Raw genomic sequence first — 22,681 nt, forward strand, 5'->3', positions numbered from 1 at the left:
CTTAGGCCATCATGCCTCGAATTACGTAGTTGATGGCCCGAGGGTCGAGGGCCATGCTCTCTTGAGTCCATTGCATGATAGAGAGTGTGGCCGTGCTCACATTTGTTTGAAAATTCCATGCCATACACTGCTTGCCCTCTACTGCTGTCAACTGCAGGATTCTGCAGGAAGCAATGGCCGGCCGGCCACCTACAGTGCCGACCGACCATCAGTGGCTGGCCGGTGGTACAAAAGTTGGCCGATAATCCCATTACCATGGCCAGTGAACTTTAATTCTGGCCGGTGACATCCCAAAGCACTCAGAGGATGATTCAAAAGGGATCTGGAGACTTTCAGAATTTTCAGAGGAGCAAGGCAGTGAAAACAGAGGCGGCAGTAAAAACAGAGGCAGCAGTGCTATGGCAACGAGTTTCCGGGCGAGACAAGTCAAGCATGCATCATTTACACATTCCGAGGCAGGGCTGCGGCCACCTTTCTTCTGCATTTAATTTGTTAATTAATTAGGAATTCTGTAATAATTAATTTAGCGGTATTCATTTGGTTGTGTAATATTTATTCAGACCCTCCGAGTGAGGGCAATTGTGTAATAAGTGTCCGTGAGTGTGTGTATGTCTCCCAACCCCACGTCTTTCTTCCCTTTTATTTACTAGCTTTCGTTGGTTAGTCTAGGGCATGTTTCAATAAGCATACAGTATGATAGCATGTTTGCATCCATTCATTCGTTTTGCATGCACCGGGCTCGGCGCATCATTCTAACTGCATTTGTATTTCAAATCCAAATTGAATACGTGTTAGTTGTAGCATTTCACATGTCATTGTAGATTAGTCGAGCCTATCTTAGTTGCATTTCGCATGTGTTGCATTAGCCATCTTAACATGAACTAGGATCATGCATATGATTACTAACTAGTTTCTGTTTTGGCTCGGAGTACTCGGTAAGTGTTACAGTTTCTGGCGACTCTGCTGGGGATTTTAGAGAGCTTGACTCGAACTCGTGATATCCTGTTTTGATTTCGCTTATGTGTTTCTTTGCATTGCATGTGCATTGGTGCGCCTAGGAACATAGTGTTTGCCATCTGCCATTCCTGAACGGTTTGCTGGAGGCTTGTCTTGTCAAGGCATGACGATAAGGCTGACCGGTTATGGGCTCTAACGGTATGGGAACACAAACCCCGGTTTTACCGGGGCACCCTTTTTTGACCATTCGACCTAGTGCATATTCGGAATCCATAGTGACCATTCCAAACTAGGACAGGTTGCTTACCCGATAGGTTGTTTGAAACCGCTGTGTGCATAGTGAAACCCTAGCTCCTGACAAAATAGGACAGGGAAACCCTACCCCAACATAGGGGTGTTTTGGCTCTCACTTATCTGCTATGTGCTTTAGAGTGCGTCTCTACAGGGAATGCATGTATCAGTTTGCAAGTTTGGGCATCAGGCCTGCGGGCACCAGTTCAGTATTTTGGGATTCAGCTTACCTAAGGGTATCAGTTTACCGGCAGAATTTTGGGCAGAATTTAGTAGAGAGCACAGTCGTTCAGCTATGTGCATACCTGTTCTGGTGAAATCAAGCTGAGATACTGTCTGTTTTCTCTTTTGCAAGGTAGTCCTGGAACCATAGCTTCAGAAGGCTCCGATATCCCCTGAGGTTCATCGGACTTGTGCTGATAGACTTTGTCAGGACAGAGATTCCGTTCAAGGGTAATCAGGGCCAGAGAAGGCTAGTCAGGCACAGACCACCAGTACAACAGCTACCAGATCAGTGATCTTTGAGCAGTCGGGCTGAGATTTCCGAGCCTATTGCCGACACAGATATACCGGTTGCTCAGTTTAGATTAGAGCAGTATGTCGAGTCTGGAAGAGATGGTGCGCCAACTCCAGGACAATATGAAAGCCATGCAGCAAGACACTGTCCGTCAAGCAGAATTCGCCAAGCAACAGGCTGTGGTCATAGCCCAACAGGCAGAGACAATTGCCAGATTGGAGCAGCAAACTGGAGTATCTACTTCGCACCAGGCTCCTCCCCCACCAAGAGTTCCCATACTCGGGGAGGCAACCCATGTCCAGGATGATACGGACATTCCAGTCGGGCCAGCTTCACCCCCGATTCTGCCTCAACTATCCAAGGCACCCACTCCTATCAACCAATCAGATTCTCCTTTCGAGCCCGAGGTGGAGCCCGTGGCATTAAAAATGCACAAGCTTGAAAAGCTGTTCAAGAAATCTCAAAGTGTGAAGTCCATTCCGGACATTGGAGACGGATACACTGACGCAGCCGTGACGCTGCCAGATCGGTTTAAGATGCCACAAATTGATCGTTTTGACGGGTCTGGGGATCCCATGGTGCACTTACGACTATTTTCAGACGTCCTAAGGCCAATGGGCCTCACTAGACTGCAGAAGCTATCTTTATTTGGCCGGACCCTATCGGGTGTAGCGGCCACATGGTATGCCAAATTGGAGGATGACGTCAAGAGAAGTTGGGACGAGATGGCTGAGGCCTTCGTCGCACAATATTCATACAATACACAAATCGAGATTACAACCCGTGATCTTGAGACGACGAGGCAGGAGCCTAAGGAGAGCTTCTCAGAATTCGTGGCCCGATGGAGGGCCAAGGCCTCAATGATGACCATTAGGCCAACAGATAAGGATCAGATACGGATGGTTGTGCGCAACCTCCAGCCCAAACTAATGCAGAAAATAATCGTGCTCCCCTTCCCTACCTTTTCAGATTTGCATGAGATGGGAGTACAGATCGAGGATGCTATGAAGCAGGGCCTCATTGACCAGGAGAAGGAGCAGCCCAGGAGGGCATTTTCCCGCAGTTCGAATGCGACCACTAGTGGTGATGCAGGTGTAAGATCTTCTGAAGTAGACTTGGTTACCACCACTGCATCAAAAACAGCTACCCCATTCACCGGTGCATCCGGAAGTAGCTCACAAAAAACCAAATATCCACCTCGAGTCAAGAGGGTCTTCACTCCACTTCATATGCCTTTGTCAAAGGCTCTAGAGGTCTTACTCCGGAAAGGACATCTGAAACCGTTGGAACAACGCCCCCTACCCGATCCTATCCCTGCAAAGCATGACCATACTAAGTACTGTGCGTACCACCAATAAACCGGTCATGAGACCGATAGCTGCTTTCGTCTGCGCCATAATGTACAGGATTTGTTTGACAACAAGGTCATTGCCGCACCAGCTCAGTAAAGTCTATCACCACTGGATCAGTGAACTCGGGGGATAGTACGAATATGTGATCAGGGGATGAACCACCTGTGGGCGGCACTCAGTTTACTCCAGATGTGGCGTGTGGCACGCACTGTTTTGAGCATTTGCGAATACTGGTTTTTGTAGCTTCTGACTTGGGTGTTGAGTCAGTTTTGTGGTTTTGTTTTAAGTCTGTCTCTTTGTTTTGAGTCAGTCTTTTTAATTAAGGGTCTGTCTCATTGTATCGAGTCAGTCCTATTGTACAGAAGTCGGGTGATTCCGGGGGTGTTACTTCGGATATCACTATTTTGCTTTGTGTTTGTCCTTTTGAGTCTGTTTCTGCCAAGGAGCCAGTTGTGCCAACAGATTTGAATGAACAGCAGTGATTTTCACACTCTTGTGTTTGCTTCTACCGTGTGCCAGTTGCGCTAGAAATTCTGAACGAGATGGCAATATTTGACTAGAAGCTGTGCCTTTTCTGTGCCTTAAAATCATTGTAATGACCTAAGCTTTTCAAAACCTTTTTGAACACTGCGGTGATAAAAATGAAGAGGAAGGAATTCCTCAGATTTTGCAAAATTTGATCAAACTGAGGGAAAGAGAGGCGTGCTAAGCCCTTAATGAATGAGATCATGTTTGTTAATGTGAGTACTGAGAAGGATCCTGGCTTGATCCAGATTGGTCCCACACTGTCTTCAACGCGAGCGATTTGTCGCTTTCTTAAAAACTTTCGAAAAATGTTTTGCGCAGTCCTGTGAAGACTTGTGTGGAATCGCTCTTGAGATTGTGCAGCCTAGGATCACTCTCAGCCTCAAGATTCTGTCCATTTGTTTTCAAACCTCGGACTTAAATTCAGAATGTTCAATGGTCAACCGCCATATGAGGCCTGTGTGGCCAGATTCGAAGCAGCCCTCGGACAAGAGGCAAGAAAGTCAGATCAAGAAGATTAGACCTTATCAGAAGAAGCTTGCAAAGCTAGAACAGAAGTACCCTTCAAACTAGGGGCAAAGATGTCAGACGTGCTCGAAGAGCCGAAGATGAGTCCTCTTGCAAATCAACAGCCACTCTCCTGGATACGGATGGCTTCAAACTCTTACAACCATTTGGCATGGACCAAACTACGCTTTTACCCTTTGAGAGGCTCGCTGGGCCGAAAACACGGAAGGGCAACCCAGGCAAAAATTAGAGCAAGAGAAAAATACAAAAAAGAAAAAAAAATGCAAAGAAAAGAACAAAAAAAAAAATCAAAAAAAGGAAATGAAATGAAAAGAATTGAAAAGAAAAGAAAAACAAAGCTCGCAAGGTCGAAAACCCGCATCGGGCGCCTTGGCAAAAGTTAGGGCCTAAAAAGGAGAGGTTAAATACCCGAGTGTACCTTAACCCCGAACTACGTAAGGCTTGATTCCCATCTTTGGGATACGTAGGCAACTTCATTCTGAAGTCCAGCCCTGAAACACTTCAAATTCAACTGTGTCCATGTGATGGTTCTAGTCATCTTTGTCTTTTCTGTATCCGGGAGTTCGGTTGCAATCATCACTCTGAGGACTGATTACAATACGCTACGGGGCCATTCAGACAAGGGGCAACTTTTCGTTGCCATTCAATGCGCTGCGGTGCCGTGCAAACAAGGGGCAACTTTCCGTTGCCATGTAGCTCTCTTCGAGCAAGGGGGCAATTTTCCTCCAAATCCGAGGTTGTGCGTCTCAAGAGTAGGTTCCTTGCTTGTTAAGCATTGGCTGTTTGCAAGAATAGTTTTTGAGAATTTTTACTGAAGTTGACTAATTTTCTTGAAAATTGTTCCATCTTTTCCAAAAACTGGACCATTTCTTGGACCCAAAATAGGAAAATTTTCAGTGCTCATAGCCTGACTTGCATGATTTCAAATCAAAAATCGAACAAGTATGTTAATCTAACTCTCATATTGGTCAAAATTGTTTTAGTAGAAAACCAAAACAAAAAATGGTCAAAATGATGAACTAGGGGCACAGTTGAGTCAGGCTTCCTGTCTTTCCCCCGTTGTCAATGCATCTGCCAGAAAGGGCACCTGCCAGAAAAGGGCACAACTGAAGTCAACAACAAAGGGCTAAAAGCTCTCTCATCCTCCAAGCAACGAGGAATCAAGTCAAGTACGAAGCACGGACTGGAATGGGGCGAGATATTCCACTCCCTCATCTGGACAGATCTAACCACGTCCAAACTCCCCAGCAGGGCATCATCAACCGATGTTAGCTGCAGATTTGCTACACACCCAGTTGTAGCACAACCCCTCTATGGGAAAAACTTACTGTTGTGAACAAGAGTCTGGTAAAATACCAGGGGCAAGAGCCCACAATTTCCAGCTTATCCATCAACCACCCAGGGGAGGGATGAAAAAACGAGAGATTAAAGAATAGAGAGATGTGCACTGAGAGAAAAAGCGAGAAAAGGGTTTTGAGAGAAAAATCGAGCTTTAGAGCCGAGTGATGTGAGAATCACAAATAAGAAAGGGTGGGAATAATACCCGGTGAAACAGGCTCCCTGTGCACGTCTGTGTGTCGTGTCTTTTGTTTTGTTTGTCTCGATTCTTGCTTTGAGTCGTTCCGAGCGTGTCTCGACGTGTTTAGGTTGTTTACCTATTGTTTTCCGTTGTTGAGTCTTTCTCGCTGTGTTCAGTCGTAGGCTCAATACCTGGTCGAAAACTCATCTCTCAATTTCAAAAATAAATCGTTTTGTGCTCAGAGTGCTGTGTCATCCTTCACGTTTGTGCAAAACAAGATTCTTTTTTCCATAAAACTGCAGGGTCCACCCCCGATAAGTGTGAACGGTGAAACCAGGACCTATCTGAAGCTATGATAGTTCCAGACTGCAAAGCAAAAGCAAAAGAGCGAAAATCGAAGTATCTGAGTTTGTGTCAACTTCAGAAAATTCTATGATTGTACTCCGGACGTACCCCTTCAGGGCCTTGCCAATGCTCCGAAATATGAGTGTACCTCTACCTCAAGCGCAAGATCAATCCTGCTTCAAGGTTATGCACTCTTCCACTTACATTGTTATGCATCCACTTCACTTGCATTGTAATGCATTATACCTATCAAGTTTCTTCCTCAGTCGTGCACGATATTGTATGCACGGTTCATTCAAAGAAGTTCCGTTTTAAGGTCATTCACTTTTGTGTATCAATCACACACACTCACTTTAGTGTATCAATCACACTTCATTCGCTTAGTGTATCAATCACGCTTCAGCTATGCTCTCATTCATATAGTGTATCAATCACACTTCATTTGCCTTAGTGTATCAATCACACTTCACTCGCTTTGAGTATCTATCACCCACATTCTCATTTAGTGTATCAATCACACTTTCTTCACTTTTAGTGTATCAATCACACTCTGTTCACATAGTGCATCTATCACACTTTGTGTTCATTTTCAGTATATCAATCATACTTTGTTCACACTGTGCATCTATCACACTTTGTGTTCACTTTTAGTGTATCAATCACACTCTGTTCACATAGTGCATCTATCACACTTTGTGTTCATTTTCAGTATATCAATCATACTTTGTTCACACTGTGCATCTATCACACTTTGTGTTCACTCTTAGTGTATCAATCACACTCTGTTCACATAGTGCATCTATCACACTTTGTGTTCATTTTCAGTATATCAATCATAGTTTGTTCACACTGTGCATCTATCACACTTTGTGTTCGCTTTTAGTGTATCAATCACACTCTGTTCACACAGTGCATCTATCACACTTTGTGTTACCTTTTAGTATATCTATCATACTTGCTCACTAAGTGCATCTATCACACTTCGTGTTCGCTTTCAGTATATCTATCATACTTGTTCACTAAGTGCATCTATCACACTTCGTGTTCACTTTTAGTGTATCAATCACACTCTGTTCACATAGTGCATCTATCACACTTTGTGTTCCCTTTTAGTATATCTATCATAATTGCTCACTAAGTGCATCTATCACACTTCGTGTTCGCTTTCAGTATATTTATCATACTTGTTCACTAGGTGCATCTATCACGCTTTGTGTTCACCTTTAGTGTATCTATCACACTACGCTTACCTAGTGTATCCATCACACTCTCTTCACTTTTGTGTATCTATCACGCATGTTTGTCCACTTAGTGTATCTATCACACTTCGTTCACTTTTGTGTATCTAACGCACATGTTCGTGAGAATTGCATAATTCTCTTACATCCTTTCTGCATGAGATGTAGTTTGGTTCATGTCTACTTGCTGGCATAGCATTCGCTTAAAATGTTGCATTTATTTTGCATAATTGCTTCATCATAGCTACATTCGCGCTATTTTGCGCATCGCACCATTTTGTGCAGTTTACATTCGCGCTATTTTGTGCACCTCACTTGTACTTGTTAGTACATTGCATTGTTTTGAATACAAACCGGCTTCGCGTAGCGTATAAGTCCAATTGTCAAAGTCTTCCTGCATATCATTTGCATCCTGCCCCTGAACTACGCTGGTTTGATTCCTTGCAAAAAGATACGTAGGCAGCCTGTGGGCACAACCATTTATTTATCGGTATTTTGTTTGTTTGTCCAAGTCTTCGGCCTTGTCAAAAATGGGTCGTCTCTGGGCTTTGAAATTCACTCCCGTCATTGTTATGACTTTCGAGTTCTGTCAAAGAGGGGCAACTGTAGACACCTCATTTTTGACCGTCCTTGAGACTTGGACGTCACTGCTTGGAACACTCGGTGATTATCCATGTATGTGTTCGTTTAGAGTTCCCAGAGGTTTCGGCTCGCGCGCCCTGCCTCAGGATCTCCGAACTTGACCGTTTAGTGTCTGGTTTCACACCGAACACTTGTGTTTTGCCTTGGAAGGGCAGGGAATGCCTTGTGAGGCATCCCCACACACCACCGGCAGTGGCTAGAGGCTACCGGCCGGTCTTTTGCTTCCATCGGCACCTTTTGTTGCCGGTCGGCACATTTTATTGCCGGTCGGCATATTTTGTTGCCGGTCGGCACTCTTTTTTGTCGAAACAACTTTTTTGGGCAGCCGACCACTGTTCATCCACTTTATGGAGATATTTTGTGCCAGCTGTGATAGCTGGCACCAACTCTGCCTCCCTCCATACACGTGTATGGAGGGATCTCCCTCTAAGCAAGCTTGTTGTATAAGCTTTGCAAGAGGGAGTCTTATAAGAGGGAGGGCCTTCCTCTTTGATCTAGGTTAGAAAGTTGGAACCAAAAACCAGAGCTTAGAGATATAGATACATATTATCTCTATATCTCCCTCTCTCTCCTCCTTTGTGTGTGTTTCTTAGCTCAAAAGTGTGTTTTTACCTTACTTTTGCACCATTACACACACTATTACACCTTGCTCCAAGATTAAGGGACTTGGGGGGTTGTTTCTTGAGTTTTTGGACTGGTTTTGATCAAAAGAAGAGGGCTAGACCATTTGTTCTTCAAAGGTTCTTCAAGGGTGAGCATCTTGCCTTATATTCCCCAAACTTGCAATCATCTTTTACCTATTTTGCTTTTTGATTTAGCTTTTGTATATAACATGAAAAAGGCCTATATTTTCATGCTTTAGAACTTTCATTAAGGTTGTTTGGTGTTTTGAGTGCAAACTCACTCTTTTCATGCTTTAGAACTTTCATGACCAAGGCTTAACCAAAGAGGCAACAAAAGTGGTCAAACAAGGCCTAATAGAGTGAGTTTGCACTCAAAACACCAAACAACCTTAATGAAAGTTCTAAAGCATGAAAATATAGGCCTTTTTCATGTTATATACAAAAGCTAAATCAAAAAGCAAAATAGGTAAAAGATGATTGCAAGTTTGGGGAATATAAGGCAAGATGCTCACCCTTGAAGAACCTTTGAAGAACAAATGGTCTAGCCCTCTTCTTTTGATCAAAACCAGTCCAAAAACTCAAGAAACAACCCCCCAAGTCCCTCAATCTCGGAGCAAGGTGTAATAGTGTGTGTAATGGTGCAAAAGTAAGGTAAAAATACACTTTTGAGCTAAGAAACACACACAAAGGAGGAGAGAGAGGGAGATATAGAGATAATATGTATCTATATCTCTAAGCTCTGGTTTTTGGTTCCAACTTTCTAACCTAGATCAAAGAGGAAGGCCCTCCCTCTTATTAGACTCCCTCTTGCAAAGCTTATACAACAAGCTTGCTTAGAGGGAGATCCCTCCATACACGTGTATGGAGGGAGGCAGAGTTGGTGCCAGCTATCACAGCTGGCACAAAATATCTCCATAAAGTGGATGAACAGTGGTCGGCTGCCCAAAAAAGTTGTTTCGACAAAAAAGAGTGCCGACCGGCAACAAAATATGCCGACCGGCAATAAAATGTGCCGACCGGCAACAAAAGGTGCCGATGGAAGCAAAAGACCGGCCGGTAGCCTCTAGCCACTGCCGATGGTGTGTGGGGATGCCTCACAAGGCATTCCCTGCCCTTCCAAGGCAAAACACAAGTGTTCGGTGTGAAACCAGACACTAAACGGTCAAGTTCGGAGATCCTGAGGCAGGGCGCGCGAGCCGAAACCTCCGGGAACTCTAAACAAACACATACATGGATAATCACCGAGTGTTCCAAGCGGTGACGTCCAAGTCTCAAGGACGGTCAAAAATGAGGTGTCTACAGTAAGTTCTTATGCTTTAGCATCCTTGCATGTGTGTGAATGTTAACATGACAACATGCTTACCATGTGGTTAGATGCTTATGTGATATAACTGCTTGAATGCCTGTTATAAACGCGTCCTTGGGCCTCACTGCAGTTCGGACTCAATTTGTGTCACGGTTCTTAATCTGAACCAAAGAGTCCAAATCTGGCAAATCGTTTTGAGAAAACAGATTTTTAGAAAAGAAGTGCCAAACGTGGACTGCTTTGCCAGATACAGAGTCGCCACCTAAATATTTTTTTTATGGGGGAATTTAGAAAACCCTGACTCGGTGCTAAAGGCCACGTGTCCGTCATCACCAAAGTTGCCTTGGCTCGGGAACTTGGGTACGATTGGGGAAGGTCAGCTATGAGCACCCCCTCTCGCCCGATCCGAAGATCGGCCTCTACTAACCGTGATATCCTATTTTGAAAACGTTATGCGTTCTTATTCCGATTATTAGCCTAGATTTACTACGTTATGCACACAGCAAACAAGTATAGACTAGATCGCCTAATTTGGAACAAAACATTGCATATCCGTTTGTTTGGAAAACGCTTTGGAATTTGCTACTCACAAGTAGGCTAAAATACAGATTTCAATGAGTTATCCCAACTCAAACAATCCAACCTTCACCCACAGGCATTCAAGCAGTTCATCAAATAAGCATCTAGCCTCATGGTAATCATGCTATCATGTTAACATTCACACTCATGTGAGATGCAAAAGCATAAAGAGCTTACCTAGTATTCCGTGCCAAAACAAGAACATGTTAGCAATCATGCATGATCCAAGTCCATGTTTAAATGCCTAATGTAACACATACGGAATGTCACTAGAGTAGGCTCGGCTAGTCTATAAATGACATGTGAAAATGCACAAGTAGCATATATTCAAGTTAGATTTGAAATACTTATGCAGTTAGTATGATACGCCGAGCCCGATGCATGCAATACTGATGAATGATGCACGCATGCATAGCATAAGGTATGCTAAAGTAAACATGCCCTAATGCTAATCATCAAAGCAGGTAAGTAAAAGGGAGAAAGAAGTGGGGGTTGGAAGACATGCACACACGCACCCACACTTATTACAAATGTGTCCTCGCTCGGAGGGACCGAAAGAATAATACAATTTAATTAACCTGTAAGCTAATTAAATATTACAAATCAATTAAATTAGCTAAGCAAATTAACTAACCTAATTAAGCAGTAAACAACAGCCTCGAGAAGAGGGTCCAATGCATGCGCGCTCGGTTCCGCTCGGAAAGTCACTACCATGCACAAAATGCCTCTGCTTTGGCTGTTATCCTCCTCTGAAGACTGCACAAATCCCAAGGTTGCTTCTCTGGGTGCTGTAGAACACCACCGGCTGAAAGGAACACCACCGGCCAAGGGAAATGATCACCGACCGCAAATTGATCCATCGGCCAACAATGGATGGCCAGTCGGCAATGTATTTAGTCGACCGGCCAAAACTTCCTGCAGAACCTGTTCTTGACAGCAGCAGAGGGCAAAACTTGGCATGGCAATGCATTTCAAGCAGTGTATGCACCAATCACACCCCTTATCATGTTTATGACTCAAAGGGATATGGTCCTCGGTTCTTGGACCACCAATCACGTATTTCCATGCATGATGGCCTAAGGAATCAAGGGTGCATTTTGATATTGGAATGCAATGCACATAAGCAAATAAAGGGGCTCAACCTCTATCACAAGAGATTCAAGAGGCAAAGCATGCATGCCAATGTAATGCAATCCTAAGCATGTCGACTAGTATGCAAAATGGACAATGCAAGCAAGCAATGCATGTTAGGCGCACAACCTAAAGAAGCATGTAAGGCATGAAGCAATGCAACCTACAAGTATGCAAGACGTAATCTAAACATACAAGTATGCAAGGCATGCAACATCATACAAATGGGACCAAGCATGCGACAACACACAAGGTAAACATGCAACACATGCTAAGGGAGGGACTTACACTAATTGGACAGCCCTAAACTAGGTCCAAAACAGTGGCCAATGATATGGAAGTGAGGTCCAAAACACACACACATGCATGCAAATATGGTCCAATTCCTAAGCATAAAGGGACAACTTCTAAGCACACTTAAAAGGAGGTAAACATGGACAATTAGCATCCAAGGTAAGCTCTGAAAATCATGTCAAAAAATGATGCCAAATCAAGCCAACAAGACAAGCATAAGCATGCAATTAGAGGTCCAAAACTCAAGGCAAGCTAAGGATGTATTGAACTACCCTTAACAAAACCAAACATGACATAAATTGAATGACCAAAATCAGAGGTTTAGGAAGTTGAAACAAAACCTAAAGACCACTTAGATGGCATGTAAATGACTTAAATTCAAGGGCATGCACAATAACCAAACATGGAGCGTAAGGCACAACCTCATAAGGCATCAAAGAGGCATCAAAGGCAAGCACGCAAGCATGTCATGAGGACTGAAATGATGCTATAAGTGGTGTCAAACTGCTGAAATAAATCAAACAATGCATGCTCAACACTTCACACATTTAAAGCCTACAAGCTAAACAATGTAAAGGGGCTATGCAATGCATGCCATGGTCGACCAAAACAACTAAAGGCAGACCTTAAGTATGGAAAAATAAGTACAAAAGCTTCACAAAGCAAGGCCTAAAACATGCTTGAACAAGGGTCAAAGCCTAGATGTATGTTAAGGCTAAATGATGGCATTACAAGACATGAATGCAAAGCATGCAAGGTGTGTCCAAACCAATTCAACACAATGCTATTTCATGGCAAAATAAGCATAAATATCAGTCAAGGCATGGTCAACACACACTTAAACTAGATGCCCCCTCAAGAGGCAAAAATAACCCTTTTCAAGGACAACAAGGAGAGGGGGTGGCCCTCTCCTTCCTAAGACCTCAAGGCACCATCCTCACCTCTGAAACCCCTCAAGATTTCAGTGGTGAGGAGGCCCAAACACAATGGTCCCGGAGCTCAACCAAAATGGCACAAAATAAAGGCCAAACAAGCCTTAAGAGGGGTCAAACAACCCCAAAACTTAAAACACCCTTAACAAACTATTTAGAGCAGACAAAAACAAGACTTTTATATGTTGAATGCTAAGCTCAAAAACAGATGCAAGATAGGCTAAAAAGCTTTGCAAAAATGGGGTAAAAAGGGACAAAAGTCTTACCCTTGTAGACCCTCTTCACAAACAATGGTCCAGCTGCTTCTTTGAGCTCAAAACCACCCAAGAACACCAAGAACAGACCTCTGGCCCCTCAGCAACCAAGAAAAGGTGTGGGACTAGGTGTTTGTGTGCAATAATAAGGCTAAACATACACACAAGGCAAAGAAAGAGAGATATAGAGATAGGATATATGCAAACCCTAACCCTAGAACTCAAAGCTCTTTGAAAATGTTGTCCAAGCTGTCTAACCCCTAAACAAGAGATAAGAGGTTCTCTTTTATAGACAATTAGTCTTGTAAAGCTTCCAAAGGAAGCTAACAAGAGGGCAATCCCTCCATACACGTGTATGGAGGGGGGGACAGTGTATGCCAGCTAGCACAGCTGGCATAAAAATATCTGCAAAAGCAGATGAATAGTGATCGGCCAGCCAAAAATGCAATTTGACCAAAATATATGGCCGGTTGACCATCTATAGTGCCAGTCGGCCAAATATTTGGCCGGTGGCAACAAAACACAGCCGGTGGCCTCAAGCCATGGCCAGTGGAGTGTGGGGATGTCTCACAAGGCATTCCCTGTCCTCCAAAGCAAAAACACAAGTGTTTGGTGCAAAACTGAACACAAAACAGTCGAGTCGAGAGATCCTGAGGCAAGGCACATGGCCGAGACCTCTGGGAACTCAAGACAAACACAAACAAGGATGATCACCGGGTGTTCAAATGGTGACGTCCAAGTCTTGAGGACGGTCAAAAATGGGGTGTCTACAGTTGCCCCTCTTTAACAGAACTCGAAAGTCATAAGAATGATTGGAGTGAGTGTCAAAGCCCAAAGACGACCCATTTTTGACAAGGCCGAAGACTTAGACAAACATGCAAGACAAGCAAAGATATGTGCCCGAAGGCTGGGACAAAATGCAACTGACAATGCAAGGAGCCGAACATAACTTATGATCATGCAAAGAAGGCTGTAACGAAGCATAACATGCAACAGTTTTAATCTAGCAAGCACGAATCCATCTACATTGCAATGCAGAAAGGATGTAAGAGAATTATGTAATTCTCGATACGCCTCACTCGGAGAATACAATACCTGCGCGGTTCATCTGGTTGCACCAGTTTCAAATGAACCGTACATACAATATCGTGCCTGAAAGAGAAAGAAAACTTAACAGGTACAGATATCGTTAGTAATATGCATAACATGCAAAATGAATGCAAAATGATATGCGATATATACAAAACTATGTATAATAATGCTACTAGCACAATTGCATTCCATTACCAAAGAATTGTAATACATTTTCTTGACATTCCTTTTACTATATTTGTTCATATGATTCCTATGATTGATTTCTTTATTCGTGATAGAATTGTTAAATATTACTTCCTTTCATGTACAATCCTATTTTAAATATGAAGATAACAAATTGAGAATACAATAACAGAGTGATAACGAGACTTTAACCAAGTATATATCCTAAAACAATAATTCTATACTCAACATATTAGATCTCCAGTCGTCTGATTAATGAATTTGGGACCTCCATTGCTTGCAAGTTACAAACACTCTCAAAATCAATTTGGCTTATCTACTGATTTTGAAGATAGTTTGTAGATTAAAAAAAAAAAAAAATTGGAACTAGTTTCTAGATAAATTTGGTTCTTGTTTTTGGTAGATGAATTATGATTCAATTGTCTTCCAATCCGAAAAAGGGAAAAATGAAGAACAAAAACAAAAGTTGAAAATTTTGAGAGAGAAGGATATGCATGTGCTATTTTGTATAAAGTCAGAATGAATAGGTACCGATGGCAGACAATTTTCTAAGCTTACAGGGTGGTTTTGGGAAATTTGTAATAATTTTTAAAGTAAAATAGACTGAATTTTTTTTTAATTTTAGAACGGACATAATAATATTTCTCATCAATCATTAAATGACGGTGCTGTTTAAAATTGATAATCAGAAAGTAAAAATTAAAAGTATCTTTTTCTTAATTTCTAAATAATCAATTTTTTTCAATTTATATAAACTATTTTCACTTAAAAAATGTAAGTAAAAATTGCATCAAATAATCTGACATAAATTCTTAAATTAAAATAATATAATCACTCCTATAATTTAGGCCAAACACCCCCAATATATCCTAATTATTCGTTCATCACTTTATATTAAATCGTAAATTCACCAATATTTTGAGACGATCATTCTTCAAACCTACCAAATAACTTCAGACGTCTATTGTCACCCACTCTAACCGGCATCGTACACGTGGCAATAGGCATTTACTACTCACACGTGTTAGTTACCATTCAATGTGCTTCTACTCTGTTGTGTTGTGTAGTGTAGACTAGTAGTGGAGCATTGAACTAGCCACCAAGCAAAGGAGTTGACATGCAGAAAATAAAACAGCCATGCAAAAGTGACAGACGTGCCTGAGACCTCCACGTCTACACCCTCTCACGTGTTGCTCAAGTAACTATATACCTGCGAGAGAGTAAAACCTATGCGGGTGAAAACAGATTTTTTTATTAACTTTTTAATTTTTTTAATTAAAATATGATGCAAAAAAGGCTTAGGATGAATTTTTGAATTTTTATAAAAAAATGTGAAAAATAGAGAAAAAAAATAAAATCTTTGACTTTTTAGTATAAGTTGTTAGTTTTTTAATTTTTTTAGTAACTTTTTAGTTTTTAAACTAAAAAGTGATGTTGTCAAAAGAGCCCTCAGCCTCGTTTGACATGTATTTTTTTTAATTTAAAAGTCAAAAAATTACTAAAAAAAACTAAAAAATTTATAACTTATATCAAAAAGTTAAAAAAAAAAATTCTCTCAACTTTTTACACATCTTTTCTTAAAAACTAAAAAATCATTCCAAATATACCAATTTTTTTACCTTATATTTTAATCAAAATATTTAAAAATTATTAAAATAACTATTTCCAAACAAGACATATATGATAAATGGCGGTTATGGCTCACTCCTATCCACCGAACTTATATGGATTATATCTATTAGGAGCTCGTTTGGGGAAGAAAAAAAATATATATATATAATAATAATAATTCAAAATTCAAAAAAATTATTAAAAAAATTTAAAAGTAAAAATATTATATAAGAAAGTTAAAAGAAAAAAAAATTCTTTTTATTTTTACATTTTTTTTTTGTGTAAAAATTTTAAAAATTAATCTCAAATATTTTAATTTTTTTCATATCATATTTTAGTTAAAAAAATTACTTCTCAAATTAATCCTCCGGTTTTTAATGATAAATACAAGCAAAATGTGTTTAAAAAATTTAATTACTTGTACTTTTCACATAATTTTTTAATACAAACTAACAAAAATAAATTAAAGCTCACAAGTAAAAGTTAAATCGATTCAATTATTTGTACTAAATACACAAAATATATATCTAAAAAGTCTTTAAAAGATTTCATTATCAAAATCAGAGACAAATATATAAGAAAATTTAACTCATAACTTTTAATTAAATAAGTATCCATAAAATTGTATGGTAATTATTCCTTACAATAATTAATTAATTTATAAAAAGAAAATTACATCACGGTGTAACAGTAAAATAAAATTTACCAATCAATAAAAAAAATTATATTTTTTAATAATTAAAGTAATATACTTTTTCATAATTTTGTATTTTTTTCCTTCCGTGACCACTGCACTTTTGTTTCCTCATTTATAAATACCACCATATCCCTTCCCCACTTCACCTCCCAACTCTCTCACTCTCTCCCTCTCTCACTAGTTGTTAAGAACACAGCTAGTTTCTCCATCCCTCTCTACATTGCATTGAGGGTAGTGGTGATGATGGGGAGGATATGGAACAGTATAAAAGAGTTGAAGGCGGCGATGATAATGGTGGTGGTTCAGATTGCATTTGCTGTTGTTAATATTTTCTACAAAATGGCTGCCAATGACGGAATGAAGATGACTGTTTTGATTGCCTATCGTTTTCTCTTTGCTTCTGCTTTTATTCTTCCTCTTGCTCTTTTCCTTGAAAGGTCTTTTCATTTCCCTCCACACACAAATATGATATATGTATGTAACAATGCATGTTTCCACCTGCCCTCTGTTTGGTCGGAGAATTTGTGAAAATAAAAATCTTGAACACAAATATTAAATTCAAGGCAATTACAGTTTCTTCAAGAAGGATGAACCTTGTTGGTATTAGAAGAAGAGAGTCCCTTCCATGCCGATTTCATCGATGCACTAGCAGAATTCATAGCCGCCTCCACATATTTTCTTAGGCAATGGATGCTGCTTTTTCCATTGATTTTCCCATCTTCCAAGCAGACTCACCAATCCTAACCAACCCCTGCAGCTCAGCCTTGGCTTCCCTTTCCATTTCCTCTTGGAAAAGCCGAAACTCTTCCATGGCACTTTCCATGGCAGAGTCAAGCTCATCCTCTGCCTCCTTCATGGACTCCTCTGCTTGTTCCACTTCATTTTCATGCTCAAGTTCCATGGCAGCCCATGATTTGTAGGACTCCAATTCAAAGAGCTTCATGAGGTCTTCAATGGTGGAATGATCGAAGTTCTTGTCATAGAGTGATTGGTCTGAGAGGATGATGAATTGGGAGAAGAGATCTTCCATTCTTGATTTTCTTTCTTTCTTTCTTTGTGGTGTGGGGTGTTGCAGAGTGGGGATGAGAATGATTTAATGGAGGTTGTTTATTTGTATAATGAAGGGTATTTTAGGGAGTGGAATGTGGATAAAGTTGTCACTATGAGCAAGGTTTGGACTAATGCAATAATGTTACAAATTTTAAATTTATTTTATATTTTATATATAAAATAAATTTAAATTACACAATGAGTATTTTTTGAATATTCAAAACAAAATACATTTCAGAATTGAATTCATTTATTTTATTCTCTATCTCTCTCATTTCTTTTTTACTACCAGTAAGAATAAACAATTTGAATTTAAGTATCACTGAGAAACAAAGTATTCTCATTCATTAAAACATTTTAAATATATATGTTGTTTTGTGAGAGAATTTTGCCTATGACAAAACTTAATTATTTACTTTCTAATAAAATGCAAGAATTATGATTAATAATTAATTTAGTTGATTTTATGGAATTCTAATTGGAGTGCTCAAAATGATTTTATTTATTTATAATATGGATGGGGATAGAGATGGGAATAGGTTACCTTATCTCATTCATTGTTTGGGAATCTAGATTGTTGTAGAGTGGGGTATTGATGGAGTATTGGTTTTTTTTTTTTTTTTTCCTTTCTTTCTTTTAGGTAAGAGATGAGTATTACTTTCCGATGTTAAAAAAAAAAAAATGCATTTATGCCTGGTTTGGACAGATTTTTTTAGTAATTTTTTAATTTTTTGACTAAAATATAATATAAAAATAATTAATATGTTTGGGATAATTTTTAAATTTTTTAAAAAAAGGTGTACAAAAAATTAAAAAAAATAAAAAATTACTAAAAAAATTATTATTTTAATTTTTTGTACATCTTTTTTTATGCCATGGAAACAAACTCCATCAAGCTACTACTATCATGCCAAGATCACAAACTTTTAACAGACAAATAAAATCTAAAACATACACCTGAATATCGGTTATATACATACATATATACAGACTCAGCCCTATCATTGGGTATATACAAAAACATGAAAGCTATATACATCAATCTTAGATAGACATTCAAAAAGCAAGCTAACATCTTATCAGTTTAACAAAATCAATGGTTGTGTATAGTGCCTGGACACACAAAGGTTGACAAAAGAAAGCGGCGTCATGGCTAGGACTGACCACCTGATTGGTGACCTACAGAAACAGACATAACAGAGAGTGAGCCGAGCTCAGTGAATAGTAATACATAAATAAAACGATACTTAACTTGAAACATAACACATAACAATGCATATAAAGATGTAAAGTTCACATAGTTAATCTGATTCTGTGTTAAGTACATAACGGCCTTAGGTTCAATCTTGCAACATAAACATGGTGGCTATAAGCCCTTGAAACATGGTGGCACATGGCCCTTAAAGCATGTGGCATAAAAGCCCTTGAAGCATATGGCATAAAAGCCCTTGAAACAAATGGCATAAAAGCCCTTGAACATAGTTTGGCATTAAGCCCTTGAAACATGCATGTATGAACCCAAGAGGTGTCTCACATGAATTCTTGAGGTGACTCACATTGTAGCACTTAGTTCCGTGTAGCACTTTGTTTCATTTCATAACAACTTATATAGATGGCCATAAGCCTCATAACTTTCATGGAATGGCTTTCAGCCTCATAATTTTCACATATGTATGGACTCAAAAGGTGGCTCATACAGATTCTAGAGGTAACTCGCACTGCAGCACTTAGTTCCGTATAGCACTTTGCTCTATACTAGAAATTAATAGGTTTTCCAGACCAAACCGTACATATCATGTCATATCATAAACGGAATCAAATCATACATATTTTTTTTATACTTAAATCATAAGCAGAAATCAAAAGTCATATTCGTAACATACTTGAATTTGTAACGTATATGAACTTGTACCATGCGTAAACTTATAACATACTTGAACTTGTACCATACTTAAACTTAGAACATACGTAAACTTGTGACATACCTATACTTGTAACATGCTTAAATCTGTAACATACTTAAACTTGTAACGTACATAAACTTGTAACTTAATTACTTAAACCACGGTATTATTACTCCCGAATAAGGGCCGTGTGTTACAGATGTCATGAATACTTTACATTTATGGTCAACTGTTCATTAAGTCAAAACGTAACATATCAGAACATAGAGCATGCTTAGCAACGACAGAACAGTTTACATTCTAACGTGGGTTACATAATGATGTTAAACCTTTGTTTTTATATCGTAGATTCTAAACGACCTCGAGTACATACGTAACACAACAAAATAATCTTGGACTCATACAGGTATCATTATTCATGGATGAATATAAGCTCCATTTATTCTTAAGAAGTACATAATACACTGATAAATAACAGAGGTTTAATACTTGTTATTGACAGAACAAAAGGGTTCCAAAGTCATACTGACGTACGCAAATCTTTCCAGATTCATAGAAATTCATATTGGTTTCCACTTGTCATAAACGTTGATAACACTTACAAAGAACAGAGTGTTAGTGACAATAATTATCAACGATAAACAAGATGTACATTTCTATACTACTACTCACAGTGTTCAGGTGCTTGATCCGCCCCTGTAGCTGACCCTACACAACTCATGTAATTCAAACATAATTCATCATAGTACAACACCATTCAATTCACTATGAGTCAACACAACATAATCCAACAAAGTCAATATCACTTAGTTCATCAACACCATTTGTAATTTAACATAATTCAAAATAAATCCTTGAATTCCATTTCAACATTCCAAAACCGAGTTCATATCATCCATATTATTAATAGATTATTTCCCCAATTTTCCCTTCACATTACAGCATGAATTACAGTGTTCATAACATAGTTCATTCGCAAATTTTAAACATAATTTTCAAACATTTCCAAATTCCAATTAAACTTGAACACATATAATTCAATACCTCAATTTCATTACTCTACTTTCAATTTGAGTCAATTCATTGGTTATCATCATTAATCAACCTAGGGTTTCAAGAAAATATTGAAATTTCAAGAAAAATTCAAACTTATTAACTCATTACTTTTTATTCCAATTTTCCCAATAATTATACATCTAGGATTCACCATCCATCATTTTAACCCACCAATTTAACTTCCAACATCTCCAATTCTAAACCCCCAATTCTCATAATAAACACTACACTAGATGTTCAAAAAAAAATATGGGTTTTACATTTATATGCTCCAAAGTATCACAAATCTATCTATCAATGAAAGCATGAAGGAGAACTAGGACCCTACCTCAAGAAACAAGCAAAGGGACGAAGCTTTAATGAGAATCCTTCGCAAATCCAAGTTCCAATCGGTTAAAAATGTTGATCCTTTCTTGTTCTCCATCCTTGATGCAAGAACCATGGTGGATTGTTGATCAAAGTAGAGGAAATCAAGGTTTTGGGGGCTAAGGTTTCAGACCTAGAAGGAGAGGAAGGAGGAAGGAGATGAAAAATGCCAAGAATGATCCAGAAATGCGATTTAAACTTGCTGAATTCGCGTCCCCCGCTCGAGCGTCGCTTCCCATGCTCGAGCGTACCTGCTTTCAGCACAGATTCCAAAACTTTGAACAGACGTAACTCTCTCATCCGGACTCCGTTTTAGGTCATTCTTGTGGTCAAATTGAAACCCCGGAGATAAGCTTTCCAATGGTTCTAACCTCACATCCAAATTCAAAGTGTGAAAAAAGAAAAGGGCAAATGAATGACGGATGATCGTAGATTAACTATCTGAATTATATTCGTTGGTCCAATCTTACTTTACCATCATACCACCACCTCAAACAATACCCCAAAATAAGGTAAGAACATTCCAAATACACTATTAAGAATGTCAAAAATGAGCCCACGCTCGAGCGGAGGGAAAAAAAATTTCAAGCCGATACAATAAAGGTCGCCATAACTCAGCAGATAATTCTTTAATTCCGATAGATATAGTTGAATTAAAACAAATTAACCCCTAATTAAATAAGGATGACTTTTGGGGTCATTACATTCTCCCCACCTTAAGAAGTTTGGTCCTCCAAACTTGATTCACCTTGTCACAAGTCTAATTTCATCCTGGACATATAACATTTCTCAATCATTTGGCCATTCACAATCCTATACTGTCAATTCCGATGGAATTTTCTCCCAAAATCACAAGTAATTCATCTCTACTAACTACTTTGTAACCCAATTGTTAATAATACTTACTAACATCAAAGCATCATCTCATTATTCATAACCTTGTACATTTTAATTTATTACTCCACAAATCATATGTTTCACATAATATAACAACTTAAGGGTATTCAGAAATGAATTCATTTCAAGTATTTGTTTGCATACGACTCATAAGTTATGAAACATAATTCAAACTTTTAAGGTCACAAATAACCTCCATTTCGTACTTCCTCAAAGGTTAGGAAACATTCACGACCTAATCATGTTTCAAGGTATATGCTTTTTACAACAATTAGACCCATAATAGCAATCGAGTTCTAAATCAACGACTTCATAGCTCTTTGCTCATTATCTGAATTAGACTTATCAGTTCAAATCAAATCTCTAACAGACTCCAAATACCAACTTAAATCTCATATCAAGGAATTACATGTTCATAAAATCAAATACAGATCAAGCCTTAATGATCATACTTCCCAAATTGCTGTAAGGTAATAAGAATTTAAAATCCATACTGGTTTAGAAGATCTCAAAATCAACATTATGACATTAAGCACACAATACATTTACCATAAAGGTATTATATTCTTGTTCCATATTTAGTAAAATGTTTCTATCATGGACAAAAACATTTTTCAAACATACGTAATACATAAAGTTCTTTAAACCCTCCATAATTATATACAATACGTTGTTCAGAGATATTACTTAGAAACTTATCAGACCTTGCAAAAATATCAGATGATGGAATAATTCCCAATAGCATTAAACTTATTTAAACTTTGACAGAACAATCTCCGATCCAACTTA

The 22,681-nt window shown here is 39.0% G+C and overlaps 1 protein-coding gene and 1 pseudogene across 1 annotated transcript in view; one reads left to right on the forward strand and one right to left on the reverse strand.

Moving 5' to 3' along the window:
* Window positions 1–16,727: 16,727 nt before the first annotated feature.
* The window catches only part of LOC114295489 (WAT1-related protein At1g25270-like), a 43,291-nt gene continuing 37,337 nt past the window's right edge, over window positions 16,728–22,681 (forward strand). Inside the window, exon 1 of the mRNA XM_082897371.1 lies at window positions 16,728–17,056. Within this exon, the coding sequence (XP_082753497.1) occupies window positions 16,860–17,056 (197 nt within the window). The 5' untranslated portion in view covers window positions 16,728–16,859. The remainder of the gene's footprint in view (window positions 17,057–22,681) is intronic.
* LOC114295522 (uncharacterized) lies at window positions 17,141–17,680 on the reverse strand (annotated as a pseudogene).

The sequence above is a fragment of the Camellia sinensis genome, chromosome 12 (genome assembly GCF_055761805.1).
Source record: "Camellia sinensis isolate YWXY chromosome 12, ASM5576180v1, whole genome shotgun sequence".
NCBI lineage: Eukaryota > Viridiplantae > Streptophyta > Magnoliopsida > Ericales > Theaceae > Camellia > Camellia sinensis.